Source organism: Ambystoma mexicanum, chromosome 2p (assembly GCF_040938575.1).
Source record: "Ambystoma mexicanum isolate Mex_15411 chromosome 2p, UKY_AmexF1_1, whole genome shotgun sequence".
Classification (NCBI taxonomy): domain Eukaryota; kingdom Metazoa; phylum Chordata; class Amphibia; order Caudata; family Ambystomatidae; genus Ambystoma; species Ambystoma mexicanum.
This window is the reverse complement of record NC_090923.1, coordinates 176,799,402-176,817,197: the sequence shown is the minus strand read 5'-3', so window position 1 is coordinate 176,817,197 and position 17,796 is coordinate 176,799,402. Positions and strand designations below refer to the sequence as shown.

General features: G+C 48.6%; 1 protein-coding gene across 3 annotated transcripts in view; it reads left to right on the top strand.

Moving 5' to 3' along the window:
• The window catches only part of LOC138566324 (cullin-associated NEDD8-dissociated protein 1-like), a 1,042,465-nt gene that overhangs the window by 829,306 nt on the left and 195,363 nt on the right, over window positions 1-17,796 (top strand). For all 3 annotated transcript variants that reach the window (XM_069643460.1, XM_069643458.1, XM_069643459.1), the window contains exon 11: window positions 4,282-4,377. In XM_069643460.1, coding sequence (XP_069499561.1) covers window positions 4,282-4,377 — 96 coding nt within the window. The remainder of the gene's footprint in view (window positions 1-4,281; window positions 4,378-17,796) is intronic.

Here is a 17,796-nt window from a genome sequence, read left to right as displayed (position 1 = left end):
TTAAACAGGATATATTGCGTGGCTGCCGGGAGCCCGAGACGATTAGCTCCTCATGCGCGGCTCCCACAGACAGACTTTTAAGTTGAACTCTTTGACTCAGACTTTCCTTAGTTTCATTCAGGTAGGGAAATCCCACCTTAGCATAGGGCAAGTTAGGCCTTTAACCATCCTGACATTTAACTTAATAAATATTTGTTGTTTGAATTTTAAGTCTGTTATCTGTGTCTTACTTCATGATGTCTTCACACACCTTGACAGCACCTCCCCTGTCTCCCTCCAAGCACCCATTGAAGTCTCCCTCCTAGCACCCTGTGATGTCTCATTTCTAGCACCTCGTGATGTCTCCCTTCAACCACTTCCTCCTTATTCCCACCTCTTGTCTCGAGTCTTCTCCAAATTCCTTCTCCTGCTCGTTTCCTGAATCTCCAACTCCAAAATCCAAAGCAGGATTTTATCCAAACGCACACACCCACCTTTCATTTGACCTCCCCTATATATTAAAGCAGGTCGTCCCTTCAGGACGGTCTGAGTGTTAGGGACTGCAGGTGTGTGTCCTCATTGATGCTGTAGTGTGATTGGGTGCTGGAGCAATTTTCGCAACACAGCTGTAGTGTATGTCTCATCGTAGAATTCAACTGGTGGCTAGACCATGACTTCAAGAAATCTTTCTGCTATCTTGGATTTTGTCTGTTTGGGTCCTTGCATGTATGCCCATCTCAATGGATGGTGTCAGGTCCTGTTAGCCAACATCCACAGAAACTGCTAAACTCCACAGACCAGTTTGAGCGTTTCGCCTATACCTGACCTTACTAAAGCTGAACTCGAAAAATCCCAAAGGGAAATGGAAAGTGGATAAAATAACAAACAGATTCACTCTAATTGCTCGTGGATAGCAATCTGCAAAGGAGAAAAAACATAACACAATGTGTTTATGAGTTCATCCACTGACTCTAGACTTTTCTCTCCTCTTCCTCCTACCATTAACTCCCGTTTACCTGTACTCCTCCGCATGAAGCTGAGAGGAGATGTGGATACCCCAAAACTATCCCTTACTCTGAAGGAATAAGTCACATGAACTGAAGCTCATTGGTCAAGAGATTTATTTTCAATGTCCTGAAATCTCTTACAGAGCAATTGTTAGAGCTGGCTTGGAAAGTACTTAATCTGGTTGAGTCTGTTACACTTCATGCACTTGCACTAGGTGAAATGCCGTCAGGCCTAGTACGCCAGTTACTTTTTGTTAGATCATTCGGAAACTTCGAAGCCTAAGAATGACTACTGTTTTTCTGTTACTCCTTTCCCGCCTTGAAGCGCTTTGAAGCACTTCACTTGTGTATAAGCGCTGTACAAATAAACAATTACAATTTACAATTACAATTTACTTTTACTAAGGTCTTTGGTCCCAAACTGTTTATTTTTCCCCTGTGGCCTCTTCCTTCTTCTTTCTTAAATTTAGATGGTCTCTTTATATACTTATGAATTAACAAATGTTTAATTAATTATACTGTTCATATGAAATGTTTCAAGAAAGGCTAGCTAGCACTAAACTAATACTGTTATAATGAATAATCTTCAATAGAATCTATTGTGACGAATCTGACAACCTCGTCACTGATTCCCTAAAAGGAAGCCTTTCTTACATGGCCAGGCAAAGGCAGAAGCTACCTGACTGACCCTGGGGGTGGCTATCTGCAGAAGGACCAAGTGAGAGAGGACAAGCTCCAAGGAGACAGGAAAAGGCAGCATTCCTACATGGCTTATTGTAATATAGAGACTGTCTTCACAGGTTTTTCAAACCCAGAACTTCATTAACCTTCAACCCCTCCCGCACCCTTTTTGCTACTGAGACGAGGAAGAGGGGTGAAGTAATGAAGATGACTGGAAACAGTAAGCCAACGCTGTGTTCTAGGCTTTGGAAACTGCAGAGAAAGATCGAGACATTTAAAAAAGATACAGGTGAACCAAATTCAGGAGAACGAGAGAGCCAGAGACTGGAAAGGATGCTGACATGGTGGAGGAGGACCAGACTGCAGAGCGCAGCGCAAAGGCCAATGGATACAGTGTGTGTGCTGAGAGTGCCCGTTAGAGTGTAAGGGTCAGTTTAGGATTTTGGACTCGACTGACGACGCTTTGTTTAACCTCCTGACACAGACCTTACTTAGTTTTGTTGAGGCAGGGAAACACCTCATAGAGTTAGAGATGGATAGTATTTCCCCAACACTTTTATCATTATGACAATAAAAGTTTATGACCAAAAACGTAACATGCAACTGTGTCTGTGTCTTGCCCCCTTACACTATGTAGAACATTTCATTAGCTCCATGTTGCCTTTCGTTGATCCAAAATGTACGTGCTGCATTTGCTGAATTATTTAAACCGTTAAATGTCTTTGTAAGATTCCTCCAGTAACTACACCCCTTCAGCTGTAGCAGCGACTGGATGCTCCGTGAGAGAGCTGAGTAGCGTCTCGAGATAAAATATCCATGGGGCTGCACTGTACAGAGAAGCTAATCTCCAAGGGGAGCAGCGTTCCAACAGGAAGCAAACTGCATAACTGATGTAGGGACCGGAACAGAGCGGCAGAAGTGTGAGCAGCACTCGCACCAATAGATGTTTTTTGAGATGAGTTAATATTGTCTTTGTCCTCCGCAGCAGTCATTAATATGCTTCACACAATTAATGACAGTTAGGTGAATCTTGAAATTAAGATTATAGTGACTTCCTTATGTGCTAGGTTCATTGCGCCCCACTGCCAAGTTTCTAATGCGACACGCTATGTCCTGTTCTAATGCAGGACCTCTTAATTACTCACATTAGTAATATGGACTTAGGTTGTAGGCTCCTAGGAAGGAGCCCAGAGAAATGAGACCTACTACAAGAACATTTTCAGATGAAGGCAGTTTAGAACTCTGACTGCAATTTATCTAATCAGTCTTCAGGTGACTTTCCTCCAACTTGGATTGAGAACAGGTCCCCCTCCTTGAATATAAAGTCAAGGATCACTTTTGTCACTAACCAACCAACCTGACCCCAATTAAGGTCTCACCCCACTAATTCCTATGGGATAAAATGGTGACTACTACCAAACTAAAACAAACCCGATATTACATATCATGGGGGGAGGGGACAGGCCCCCAACCCGATGTACCACCACAGTTGGGGCACCTGTCACACCTGACAGATGGCAGCAGAGCCACGTCTGCTGCAGGACCCAAGGTTTTAGTATGTCAATATTATAACACAGCCCTCCTGACAAGGCCCTTAAAAGGCCAGTAGCATTTTTCTGTAGCACTGTCCCCTTAGTGGCAGGAACTAATTGGGGGTGTCCAGGAGGATCCTCGTGATAGCACCATAGGGGTCATCACTCCCTATCTCAGACGCTCTCTGTACTCCTTGGTCACCATACTAGAACTGCCCAGAATAAAGCAGAGGACTTCATCACTTAAGCGAACGTCTTCACATCCAGTGACCCCCAACACCTGATGCAGTGATATTCCCTACAATAAGGATTTGGAACACTTAATAAATTAATGCGTGTACTTTTTTGGGTGGGGGCAGACATCTGTTTAAACTTGAGAGTATCTGAAATTGGGGCATTTCAAATTCTACAGGAAAGGTCAGTGAAAGTAAATTAATAAAAACAATAACCTGTTCTGGACAAAAGAGCCTGTTTGATTTTAGTTACTTTACCCAATGTCAGCATCTAAAAGTATATGTCAAGAACTTTGCAGTTCTCATTGCTTATAGTTTGTATTGAACTGTCAAGTATTTTCCTCAGCATACGCAATTTGATTGAGGACATAAGAATTTTAGTGCAAAAAGTCAACAGTTTAGCCAGCGATCCAGATGTTATGTCATTGAGATGTAGTCCGTGCACTGCTGCCATTTTCTTTTTGGTGGTATAGTTGAAAATTATCTGTTATGTACAGTCGCACCTTCTTGTGGATACATTAGTCAGGGGTTGGAATACAGACTAAATAAAGTGAAATTCAGTTTGGTTTTCAGAATGACCAAACAATATGCAAATGATTACCATTGAACCTAATTATATGTAAATTGCTCTGTTCATTGCAAATCCTGAAAGCGTGATTGGATTTTATTATATAAAACACCCAATCTGGGGAAAGGTGGCAAAGCCCCACTCCACAGACACGGGTTGGCAAGCCGAGCCATAATTGAAAATCTTATTGTGCTGTATTTGTCTTAAATGAAAGCATATAATTAATTAATTGCCAGCCTTGCCACAATTTTTCTGTTTGTTTTACTTTTTATAATGTGTAGGTTCTCCATATGCACGCAGCACTGTTGTCACTGCAATCAAATTCACAATTTCAGACCAGCCGCAATCGATTGACCCACTGCTGAAGAGCAACATAGGTAAGTGTTAAATGCCTACAAATTCATGTGGATACTTATTTTAAGAGTAACCTTAGTCACTGGGGCCAAATCTGGCTAGAATATCTTTTTATACTTTTATAATTTCATTGTGGGCAATAATTTTAGCCTATTCAGAAAGTAGGCTGTGTGGGGCTGTTGATACTGGACATGGAAGACATTACTGCTTTATTGTACAATGTATATGATGAGCTTTTTCTTCCTACCATGCAGGTGAAAGCTGGAGCAAGTATTTGTACAATGGGTGTGCCCAGGGGCACACACTTGGCACATGGGTGCACGACATAGGCTATTCAGTGAGTTTGGAGAGTATTTTGACAAAGTGATAGATCATGTAGCACAAAGAATACGATTCGAGGAGCTTCATTATACATGTTATGATGGTGTATCCCAGATGCCTGACCCGGCCAGGATCAGGCTACACTAGGAATGATCGAGGATCCTGCAGACTGGTCCTTTTATACAGGTCAGGGTATTGGTGTGTAGGCATTGGTGGGCCAGCTTGCACAGTCCACAGGACTTCCCCCTCTGCTAGCTTTTGCACCATGTCTTTCTAGCTAGCCACCTTATTTAATCACTGCTTTGTGATGGAAGAGGTTCCAGAGGAAAAGAGAAAGGCAGCTGTACTCCTTACCGCAGTGCCAGTGGCATAACATAATCATCAAATAGGTTTATACTCTCATTTCCATTTGGGCTTCTACCACATGTTTGCATTTGTAGACTGAGCCTGTTCTCAACTTTGGGAGAAACATACTTGTGAGGCTCATGTCCAAATGTGCCATAACGTGATTGGAAGGCGTAAAAGCCTTGAGTAAGGCGTTAACGCCTTGCCTTCACGCTGCAGCTAATTTGTATTCATTTGTACTGAGGAGCGGAGCGTAACATGCGTTTCAGATGCTCCATTTCTCTCTGCCATACCAGTGCTCCACAATGCATGCTGGTGCAAATGTTGGAGCTCCCTATGGGGTCCGCCTACTTTATGCACCAGCATAAAACAGGCAGAACCCCATGGGGATCCATTGTACACGCTTCCAGCCATGCAAGCATGTACAATTGCAATTAAACCCTTGTATGTCAGGGTAATTGCTATTATAATTGTGAGTGCCACTTGCCATGTGAGAATGACAAACAATGTGAAGTAATGGGGTTCGTCTGCTCACACATTATGCAGGATCAGAGGGTAAGTTTATTGGTGAGTTTGTTCCCTGACTGTGATCACAGGTAAGATCAATGGACAGAGTACTGGAGCATCCATCGTTGCCAGCTAGTCTCCTATAACTGCCACCCTCAGAACTATAGAACATGGTCACTAAATACACTCCAGCATTCCAACAGGACATCACGCCATTCTGCCTCACAGACCAAAGCCCATTAAAGCCTATTACAACACTTCTCCCTCTCTAACAATCTCAAAAGGGAAGGATCCGCATTTCACACACCAACTCTCGCATAACCTGTGTGTGCAGCACACAGACCAATAAAGACCCTCATGAAACTCCCAACACATGCATGCCCAACACTAAAGACAGTGGAGTCATACCAATGCACTCCACACCTGCGGAAACAGGAACTAGGACCCATGGCGATACACACCAACCACAAAGTAATAACACCAATACCCTCAAATGGTCACACCCGCATAGGCGGAAACATGAAGAGATAGCACGGTCTGTTAGCCTAAAGCGAACATGCTCCAGCAAAAAAGAATTTGAAGGGGTTGTGTCCTCCAACCTATTCCACATCTTTTGACAGTAATGACCACAGCTGTGCTGCTTCGGAAAACTTTTTCGGCGTAGGCGTTCTGCGTCGATGACGTTGATACGCTGTCCATCAAGGGCCTCCGTCGATGGTCGACGTCACCGGATGTTATATCTAGGATGCACGATGCCCGTAGCCTCAGTTCCATTTTTTCTGCGAATGTGTCCGCTTCGGAATCTCGACGCGCCTCGGTTCTTCTACTTGAATCATGATGTCTTCGTCTTCTTCTACCCCGAAGTCGGGCTTCAAAAAGTGTTGTGACTGCGGTTCCAAAATGTCCATCACTGATCCGCACAACATTTGCCTCTGGTGCCTCGGTGAAAGTCACGCCCCCGACGACTGCGATGGCTGCCAGTCCCTGACATCGAAGGACTTGCGGAAGCGGAAGAAGAAGTTGTCGCTAGGTAGGGTTTCTAAAACCCATAAGTCGAAATCTGCTGGTCTTTCGACCGACGATTCGAGGGGCGACTCTCCGCGTTGGCGTAAGTCCAGGGGGTCTCGGTTTCGCAGTGTGTCCCGCCATTCCTCTGCCTCTTCTAGGCATTCACGGAAGCGCCGTCACCGGTCACCTTCCCCGTCCTCGTCGGAGGACTCCACCAGTCGGCGGGTAATTTGTCCCACTAAACATTTGTCGCCGGCCGAATGGGATGCATTCCGCCAGCAGATGGCGATTTCCGAATCGCAGGCACCTTTCCGTCCGCGCCTTCGAGAGAAGCCAGCAAGGAATGAGCTAGAGCTACCACGCGGCCGTCGAAGGACTCGCTCGGGGCTGCGGGCTCCAAGCAGTTGCCCTCCATCCTCCCAGGGTGGATTTGTTCCAACTCTTGGAGTATATTTTAGAGGTGGTGAAAGGGTCTGATGAAGAGAGGGTTGTGTCTCCTGAGGTTCCTGATGGCCTGTTGTCTGGTCATAGCCAAATGGAAGACCTTTGTCAATACTTACATGATGCCAGTGGTCTTGATACCTCTCCGGAGGCTGAGTTTGGCAGGCCTGAGCCTGGTACGCATGATGATTCCTCGTGTAGGCATCTCATGTCGAAGGTGACTGAGTACTTGGGGTAGTCTGCACCATCTGTTGATTTTCTTCAGTATGATCTGACAGACATCCAGGACCAAGGTCCACCCACTGACCCGGTGTTGCCATTTCATATGGCGTTGCAAAGAAGGGTGGCGACGGCTTGGACTGCTCCGGAGAGTCTCCCGGCAGTGTATAAGTTGCTTCTGAAAAAATACTGCCCAGCCAGTGGTGACCCCTGCTACTTGTCCACGCACCCTACTCCGGAGAGTTTGGTGGTGCAGGCGGTTACAGCCCCAGCGAAGCAGGCTGCGTACCCTACCATCCCTCATGATAGGGATAACAAGCGCTTTGATTGTTGAGGGAAGATGGTATTTTCTTCTGGGGGTATGGCTTTAAAGGCAGCCAACTCCGTTTGTGCCTTGGCAAGATTCATTCACACTCTGTGGAAATGTGCATCTTTGGTGGCTGAGCATATTCCCGAAGGGGAGGAACAGGATGGTTTTCTAGCCCTCGTGCAAGATACGGCAAGGATGCCATGTGTGAATCCATTCAGTCAGGTTTGAAAATGGTAGACTGTGTCAGCCGGTCCATGGCAGCGAGCACCGTGATACGCAGGTTTGCCTGGTTGCAGAAGTCGGTGTTAGCTCCTAATGTGCAATCCCGCCTTCTCAACATGCCCTTTGATGGTGTCCATCTTTTTGGCAGCAAGGCTGACGAGAGCCTTGAGAGGTTGCAGACCTCCAAAGCTGCAGCGAAGTCTTTGAGCGCTGCAGTATGTCAACCTCTGCCTTTTCGTCCCAGGGGACAGCAATGGAGGCGAGGTTCCTTTCGGTACTACTCTTCCTTTTGTAGATCGAGAGGAGCTGCCAGTCAAAGGGGCCACCGTAGGAGTACCAGAGGTGGAAAGCAAGGCTCTCGAGGTGCCAAAGCCGCTCGGGCAGTTGCCTCTTTGCCCTCAGGCACTGCCCACTCAGTCATAAGGCCACGTCCCATGGTTCGCCGGTTGGGGGCAGACTGGCGCAGCATCTTGGAGAATGGTGTGCCATTACTTCAGATGTGTGGGTTCTGGTGATCATAACCCACGGCTACTGTCTCCCCTCTCGGCAGAGGCCTCACGACAATCCACCGGGGAAGCTCTCTTTGAAGCGTCCGGATCCGCTCCTTGCGCAGGAAATGAAATCCCTGCTGGAGAAAGGCACCATAGAACTGGTGCCTGTAGCGGAGAGGAACAAGGGATGGTATTCTCCTTATTTTTTGATCCCGAAAAAAGACGGGGATTGGGACCCATCATGGACTTGCGTGGGCTGAACAAGCTCCTCAGGAAGGACACGTTCAAGATGGTAACTCTTTCTCAAGTCCTCCAGGCCCTTCAACTGCAAGATTGGTTGGTGTCTCTAGGCCTCAAGGATGCTTACTTTCATGTGCCGATTCATCCAAAGCACAGGAAGTACCAGAGGTTCGCGGTTGGCGACTCGCGTTTTCAGTTTCGGTCTTGCCGTTCGGATTGACCTCCCCCGAGCGTCTTCACCAAGCTGATAGTGGTGGTGGCAGCGTATCGCAGGAAAGGGGGGATTCACGTCTACCCCTACCTGGACGATTGGTTGATCAGGGCACGTTCTCCCGAGAAAGCACTGGATCATCTGTCCGTCACCTGCCACTCCCTTCACAAGCCGGGCTACTCCCTCAATTTAAAGAAGTCCCATTTGACACCTACCCAGCAGCTCCAGTACATCGGAGCAGTGCTCGACAAATCCCTGGGGCTGTGTTCGCCTCCCCAGGTGAGGGCTCATCACATTATGCAGATGGTGGACAAGTTTCAACATGCCCAGAGTCTCCCAGCGTTCGAGTTCTTGAGGTTGGCCTCATGGCATCCTGCATTTTTCTGGTGCCAGAGGCCAGGCTGCGGATGAGATCTCTGCAGTGGGCTCTCAAGATGCAGTGGTCACAGTTCTCCGGCAGGATGTCGGATCCCATTCAGATTCCGCCCTCGGTCGCACAGGATCTTCTGTGGTTGGCGGTCAAAGGCAATCTGATGAAGGGTGCTCCGTTTTGGCAACCATGGCCAGAGGTGACGATCGTGATGGACGCATCCCTCACAGGTTGGGGAGCTCATGCCAACGAGCTGACAGCCAGCGGCCGTTGGTCTCCGTCGGAGTCCAGACTCCACATCAATCTGTTAGAGCTGCGCGCTGTCAGGCTAGCCCTGAAGGGTTTTTTTGTTGTCTGTGCTGGGGGAAAATGTCCTGATTATGATGGACAATACAGTGGCCATGCACTACCTCAACGAAAAGGGGGGGGGGGGGCAGGATCACTCCCGCTGTGCAGGGAGGCGATGCAGATCTGGTTCTGGGCCATTCATCAGGACATTTCGATCTCGGCAGTCCATCTGGCCGGGAGGGCAAAACGCAGCGGCGGACGCTCTGAGCAGGCAGAGCTGGGTCTCTCACGAGTGGGAGCTGGCTCAGGAAGTTCTGTTGGAGGTCTTCGGCCTTTGGGGAACCCCACAAGTGGATCTCTTCAGCACCAGTGTCCACCGCAAGTGCGAGGTGGGAATTTCCTCCAAAAGGAGCCTTGGGGGATGCGTTCGTAGTGGAGTGGTCCTTCCCACTGCTGTACGCGTTCCCTCCTGTCCCCGTCATTCCGCAGGTGTTGCGGAGATTACGGAGGTTCGGTTCCCGAATGATCCTCATTGCTCCGGCATGGGCCAGGAGAGCGTTGTACTTGGACCTTCTCGACATGTCCATCTTCCCTCCATGTCGTCTTCCCTACCGAGACGATCTGCTCTCACGGGAGGGGGGGTCGGGTTCTCCATCCAGAGGTCAAGTCCCTCAGCCTTCACGCTTAGTATCTGAAAGGTTGAGGTGCAAGGATTGGGACCTCCCCGAGGACGTGATGGAGGTGTTGCTTTCGGCCAGAAGGCCTGCAACGAAAACTCTGTACCGTTGCCGTTGGAGAAAGTCCTGCGACTGGTGCAGAGTACAGAATGTGGATCCTTTCCATTCCTTTGGTTTTATCTTTTTTGCTTTCTTTAGCCCACAAGGGCCTGCAAGTAGGTACCATTAATGGTTACCTGGTGGCACTGTCCATATTTAAGCGCTCGTCTGAGGAATGTTCTTATTTTAAAATCCCTTTGATATCTCAGTTTCTAAAAGGGCTAACTAATGTGTTTCCACCGTCGCCTTTCCAGGTGCCACGATGGGATTTGAACTTGGTTTTAAAGTTCCTAAGGGGAGCTCTGTTTGAGCCCTTACATTCTTGTGCGTTGCGACTGTTGTCCTTTAAAACTGTATTTTTAGTTGCGGTTACTTCCGCATGCAGAGTGAGTGAGTGATTTGCAGGCACTTTCCGCCAAACCACCCTTCACTGTGTTCCATAAGGACAGGGTTGTCCTTAGGGTGCGGCCTTCTTTTCTTCCGAAGGTTGTGTCGGAATTCCATCTGAGCCAGAAGGCAATTCTTCCTGCGTTCTATCCTCCTCCACATCCTGGTAAGGAAGAGGAAAGGCTCCATAGGTTGGACCCTAAGAGAGCTTTGAGTTTCTATCTCTCACGGATGTCCAGGGTCAGAGTGGACGATCAGCTCTTTATTGGTTATGCTGGAAGGTGTTTAGGTCAGGCTGTTTCCAAGCAGACCTTATCCAGATGGATCATTTTGACGATCTCTGAGTGTTACCGTTTGGCGGGAAAGGACCCTCCAGTAGGCTTACGGGCTCATTCTACTAGGGTTATGCCTGCCTCCACTGCCCTACAGAGGGGTGTTCCGATTCGCAATATTTGCGAAGCAGCCACATGGGCCTCTGCCCGTACTTCTGTGAAGCATTATTCCTTGGACTCTATCCATGGGCAGGATTTGGCCTTTGGTAAGGCAGTCCTCTATTCTGCAATTTGATTGGGCATTCTGAATTGCTGAAATTGTAAATCCTTTTCCCACCTCCATACGTTGGTACTGCTTTGGGAGTCTTTCAAAGATGTGGACTACGTCGGAGGACACAATCCCTTCAAAGAACAAGTTACTTATCTTACCTGGTAACGTTCTTTCGATTGGGATGTTCCTCTGACGTATTCCACATCGTACCCTCCCTACCTGCCCCTCTACAGAATTTCTTATGCGATTTCAGCTTACGGTTCCGCAAGGCTTTCTGTAGACCTACTGGCAGGGGATTGGTGCCACACATTCTGGGTAAAAACTACAACTGAGGCTACATGTGTTGTGCGTCCTAGATATAACATCCGGTGACGTCGACCATCGACGGAGGCCCTCGAGGGACAGCGTATCGTCGTCCTCGACGCAGGACGCCTACGCCGAAAAAGTTTTCTGAAGCAGCACAGCTGTGGTCATTACTGTCAAAGATGTGGAATACGTCGGAGGAACATCCCATCGAAAGAACGTTACCAGGTGAGATAAGTAACTTGTTCAACTCTAACGTTCCCTGATGAAAACTGTAAACATGTTACCACACGCACAAGCCCCAGCAAACTCTAATACTGGAACTGGTACGGAAACTCCAAGGAAAATAAATCCAACACCAACTGAAACCCAAACTCCAATTCCCAACTGGAAACATATCCCAAAACAGTTCCAACACCAATTGGGACTGCAACAACAAATCCACTCCCTACTGACACAACAACACCTAGTTGAGGTGCCACGCAAAAAAACACAGACACCATAACACACACTCCACCATAAAACAGGTCACTGCAACACTGTAACCAACAGGGCAAACTCAAACTAACCACAACCCATGGAACCTGCCCAACGTTATGTGATACGCCAAACAGTGTAACCAACAGTGAAAAAAAAAAACTAACACCACAACACACGGAACCCGCCCGGCCTTCCGTAATACACCGAACACTGTAACCAACTGTGCAAACTCAAACTAACCACAGCCCACGGTACCCGCCCGGCGTTCCGTAGTATACCAAACACTCTAAAGTACTCTTAGTCCATAGTCCTCTTTCCTCCATACGTCTCACCATCCTCCCCCCTAATAATGCTGGTGTCATTAGGCAATGCTAAATATTGTTGACGTGTCAATGGGGACTGAGGAGTGGCGCCAGTGGGCGGAGTCAGGCGACCGCATGCTCCCAGGGCCGCACACCTCTGAATTTAAAGGTGAAGAAGATTTTTCTGGTGAAAAAGGTTCCGTCTTCCGTCCCTTGCAAGGGATGCCCATACAGTATGGAAGAAAGGGGACTATGGACTAAGAGTACGTTAGTCACTACGGTGAGTAACTATTAATTACCTAGTCAGTCTTGTGCAAAACTGTGGCGATGTGCATTCCCAACCATGCTAAAAACTGCTGAGCAGCCTTTGAAAACTGTTAAGTAATTCAGTCTCAGCCGTGCCTTACAGCACTGACTTGGGCATGCAACCGTCTTTTCGTGCCAACCTGTCAAGCTATACAATTGTGACTTTATGCTAAGCCATACAGTCTAGTAACAAGCCATAGTCCTATCAGTCTTACTTGCATAGATTCCTATGTAACAATTTTGTTCTTGGGTTGCTTTCAGGCGATGTTCCTAAGGGGTGCCTGTTTGCAGCAAATGTAAGAGAACAGTGATCTTAAATACACAATCAAGTCATTCATGGCATCCATAGTTCTTCTAAAATAGAACCACTTTAAGAAAAATAGAGTACTTTTTCATATGGAAACGTTAGATCAATACCATGCTATCCAAATGAAAAGGGTAATGGCAAACCTAAAAAAGCAATCTCACAATTATTATGCCTCTTACCACTGAAGTGCATATTTCTATTTGCTGATTTTGCTTTTGAGGAAGTGATCTGGCTGGACCTCGGCACACCTACATCTCTGCAATGGAAAATGATTTGGCATAATACACTGATCCTTATTATGAGATTTAAAAAGAAAGAAATATGTGCATGTTCTACAGCAAACAAGGTGAAGTGCTCTATGATAACTCATGAGGCTACAAGTGAATGTCAGTAGTAATGGAAACAATAAAGTGGAAAAGGAAATTTTGTTTGGATCGCTACTGAGAAAATGCTCATCTGCCATAGAAGGAGACATTTGAACATAATTAAGCTCATCTTCTGTCAGTCATGTTAACCATGTGCCAGATGAAAACAGTCACTTTTTCCTCCTACAGTGTTATGCTGACATTCCCTTATACGTAGACGCAGAAAAGCTAATTTAGACTCACACCATGAACATAGCGGCAGAGAGGAGTTTCCAACTACAGCTCATACACTTGGACCTAAGTGCATACTCCACATGGGTGAGATTGGGGGGATGACGCATACTCCACCTGGGTGAGATTGTGGTGCGGGCACATACTCCACCTGGGAGAGATGGGGGGGAGGGGCATACTCCACCTGGGTGAGATTGGGGCGGGGGGTGCATACTCCTCCTGGGTGAGATTGGGGGGGTGCATACTCCACCTTGGTGAGATTGGGGGGGTACACGCATACTCCGCCTGGGTGAGATTGGGTGGTGTGTGGACAATGCACATACAGCGAGACACTGTAGTCCTGAACATCCCAACTTGAACATGACACATCAATGCCATACATAAAACCAATGCTGCACAGCAATGACAATATGCCAGGCGTTCAAGCAGGCCACCATGGGAATTTCAAACGATGGATGACAGAACATGATCACACCTGTGGCAATGCCGCTATTGGGAATACATACAGAGTACCACACATCACCAACATGGGTGTTTAAACATTGTTCCGCATCCACAGTACATCTGCATCAGCATGCAAGTGAACGCCCTACATCAGCTGGACAACGCAATCCACACTAGCAGAACATATTACCGTACACATTGCGTCAAATGAAACTGCGCGCATGAATCCAGGGACATGTGCATGTGAATACCGGATAGCTGCAGCCATGGTAGTGATTACTAAGGTGTCAGGTCTGATATCGACCAACACATACCTCATTGTGCCCCCATGCAGGTGATGGTGGCTATCCCTTGAAGCCGTGGCTACTTACCCCTGTACGGAACCCGCAGAACAGGCTCGAAGAGGAGTACAATCGGGTTCATACCCGTACCTGTGTTCTGATCGAGCAGACCTTTGGCCTGTTGAAGGCACGGTTACGCTGTCTCAGCAGGTCTGGAGGAGCACCCCTTTACGGGCCTGAGAAGGTGGCTAAGATCACCATGGTCTGTGCCATGCTGCACAACATGTGCATCCAGAGAAACGTACCAATGCCACCTGACATTGACCTGCATGCACCGGGTGAGAAGGAGGATGATGATGATGGAGGAGGAGCAGCACCCCTGCTAGTTCGCGATGCACAGGATGGCCGTGCTGTGCGCCAATCACTGATTGACGGTTTCTTATGAACCACAGGGATGCTGATGGGTCTGTGTTAGTACTACACTGAGCAATGGGATTGTGTGGATATGGATACAGGGTGTGTGGGGAGTTTGGCACTGTGCGCTGTCATGAATTGAATAAACACACACTAAATGTACAATGTCCATTCATGATATGATTTTTAACACAACGGGTGTATTGGAAAATTAACAATATAGTGCTAGAACCCTCCACTTCACACCCACCCTACTCACTCCCAACACCCCATAACCCCCCAACACCCCATACCTCCCCAACACCTCATAACCCCCAACACCCCCATACCCTCCAACACCATCTCTCTCCCTCACCCATTGTCATCCCACACACGATTTGCCATTAGTGAGTTTTGCAAGGTGGCAGTTAGCACTTGCAGGGTGGTCCTGCTACTTGCGGCCGATCTTCGGGTCTGTGGGCAGCATGTCTGTTTGGCGTGTGCTGCGCCTGGTCATGTGCACAGGACTTGAGGGAGTCGATCTGGCAGGTGTGGTGGATGGTGTGGAGGTTGATGGGTGTGCGACCGCCGTTGCAGTTGGTTGCTGCTGCATATTCTCTGCAGTCCTGCCAAGGACCTGTGTAACCGCAGCTAGGCTGTCTCTGATCACTATGGTGTTGGCATTCATGGCAGTGATGGAAGCCGCATTTGCCTCCCGAATTACACGGTGGGTCAGTTCCTCCTCCGCCACATACTAGCGGACCAGCTCAATCAGACTGTACTGCCGGTCCTCAACCCTCGTGAGGCGGGCCTCCATGTCTGTGGGGGCTGTGGAGGTGGAAGGTGCAGTGGCAGGGTGGCCCAATGCTGGACTGCCCTCTGATGTGGTGGACAGATGTGGACTGCCCAGTAATGTGGCATGTTCTATCATGGGGCATACTGGTGTGCCCTGGGTGGAGTGCAGGGGGGTGGGCTGGGGCTGGGTGTATGCAGACATACTGCATGGATGTTGTTGTCCATGTCGGCGAATTCCTCAGCGTGACCCTCCACGTCGCTGAGGGGGGGCAATGGCTGCTACCTCCCCTATGGAACTGTTGGCAGCGGACTGCGTTCCATCACCCTCTGCCTCTGCAAGTGTTGCCGACTCTGTAGTGGCAGTGTCGTCGGCTGGTGTGGTATCCTCCTCTGCTGGCCTGGGCTGTACTGCTGCCCTGGGTTGCACTCTGGGCGTTGGTGCTGCCCTGGAGGTGGAAGGCCCAGTGCCTTCTTGTCTGGCCCTGGATCCCTTTGAGGATGTCGAGGCCCTTGGGGCAGGGTCCTGACCTTCACTTTCTGCATCTGTGCCTGTGGGGGAACAAGAGATGCATGGCATCAGTGATGCTGTTTCATACAAAATGCATGATTTGGTGCTGTTCAGTATTTCATGTTTCATGCATTGCATTCTTGTAGTTGTGACACACAGGGTACTTTCAATGGGGGGGGGCGTATTGGCATACGCCGTGGGCTCTCCATTCTGTACTGATGTGTACTAGGTGGCATACCGTTGTATTGCGGTTTGCGTGATGTGTGACATGTGATTGATCCCTATGTGTTGGGTGTCTGTTGGTAATGGGATTGGCAGGCAGCATGCATTTCATTGTGCCAGGGTTTGGGCCACCATCTGGACATGGATCTTTATATCTGTGTATGATGGCCCATGCATTCGCTTGGTTCACTTTCACATCTGTTGTGCTACATCAGGTTGTAGTTGGCTGGGGTTTGTGGGGACACTCACCTCCATCTCCCGATGACGGCACACCTGTCTCCATGTCTCCAATGCCCTCATTCGTTTCCATGTTCATCATGGTGCTGCACGTCTGCTCCCATCGCATGATAGTATGTTTTGCACCCGGAGACGTACATCGTCCCACCTTCTTTTGCAGTCTTTCACCGTGCGGGGGGTGGGGAGGGTGCCAACCGCTGTCATCTTCCGTGCCACCTTCTCCCATATTTGTTTTTTTCGCAGTTGGGCTTCGCGTTTCAAGTTATTGGCAAACACCTCATCCGCATGGGCTGCGAGCGTATCCGCCAGCATGTTGAGCTCCTCATCGGAGAAGGTGTCACGACCCTTGCCCAAAACCCCCTCTGGAAAATCCATTGGCCAGGTGGAGGCAGGACTCGGGCCTCTAGAGCCTGGCATCCTCTTCGGGAGCCCTCATGGGGCCAGTCCTGGCGCCTATGGCGCCAGGCTCATACACCATGAATAAACAATGTGCTTGGGAACTACTTTATTATTGTCAGCCAACATGGAAGCATCCACATAGCTTGGTTCTTAAGAACCAAGCTATGCAGTCTAGTGTTTTGGGTGTGGTAGCCTAGGGACTACTTTTCCTGGACTATTTTATTGGGGCTCTTTAAACCACACCCGAGCAAGACTTTGCAGCTTGCAACGTGACGCACACCGTGTCCAGCTATTCCCTCGAACCTCGGAGGAGCAGAACCTGCAAGGAGACAAAAGGAACATCATTAGCAGCAGCATATCACCGGCAGTCTTCATCTTTAAACACTTGCAGCTACTGAGAACAGCTTCCTCGATTCTGCACGCCTCCCGGACAGAACAACCTGAAAGAGGAAGATAGAGGCAACATTAAAGAAAGCAGTAGAGACATTTACAAATTACGAACTGCTCAAAAGGCTTACCTGGCTGGTCGTCTCTCGGCTGGCACCACTCCGGACATTCCACTCGTGCTGAAGAACACCGCGACCTACAAGGAAGGAAAACACAGGTTAGCAAAGGCAAGACTTTGCAGCGCTGCGCATAACGCTTACTTACCGCATCATAGCGCTTTTAATGTGCCAACATTTACCAGCGGGGCTCAGCCAAGCCAGTTCGCCGCGCTGAAGCTCTGCATACCTAAGGGAGAAAAAAGAGACATTTTAAACAAAGAAAGGCATGCAGGATAGCAACAAAACTAAAGCACAGCAATAAGACCTACCTGAACAATATCAAACGGGCCGGCGTCAGTGAAGTAACTGGACCGCACTCGCCCATGAAAGATAACACGCCCCTGCAAAGAAGGCAGGACGGAGGCACGCCTAATTCTACCCCAAGGTGAGAAGAGGGCGCCAGAGAGACTGAAATCATGCAGGAGAGTGGAGGGAGGATACTTACCCCAGACGGTCAGTCTTGAACACAGTCCTCCTGTATTTTCAGGCAGAACCTTCCCCGCAGACCACATCAGGGCAAAGCTGAGAAGCATACCAGCGAGTAGCCCGGCTGGGTGGCGTCCCTGTGGATACCAGGTGAGCGTAACAGAAGCGCTTCTTGCGCAAGCGGGGGGTGGGCTTCCGCGTTGCCTTTGACATGATGGG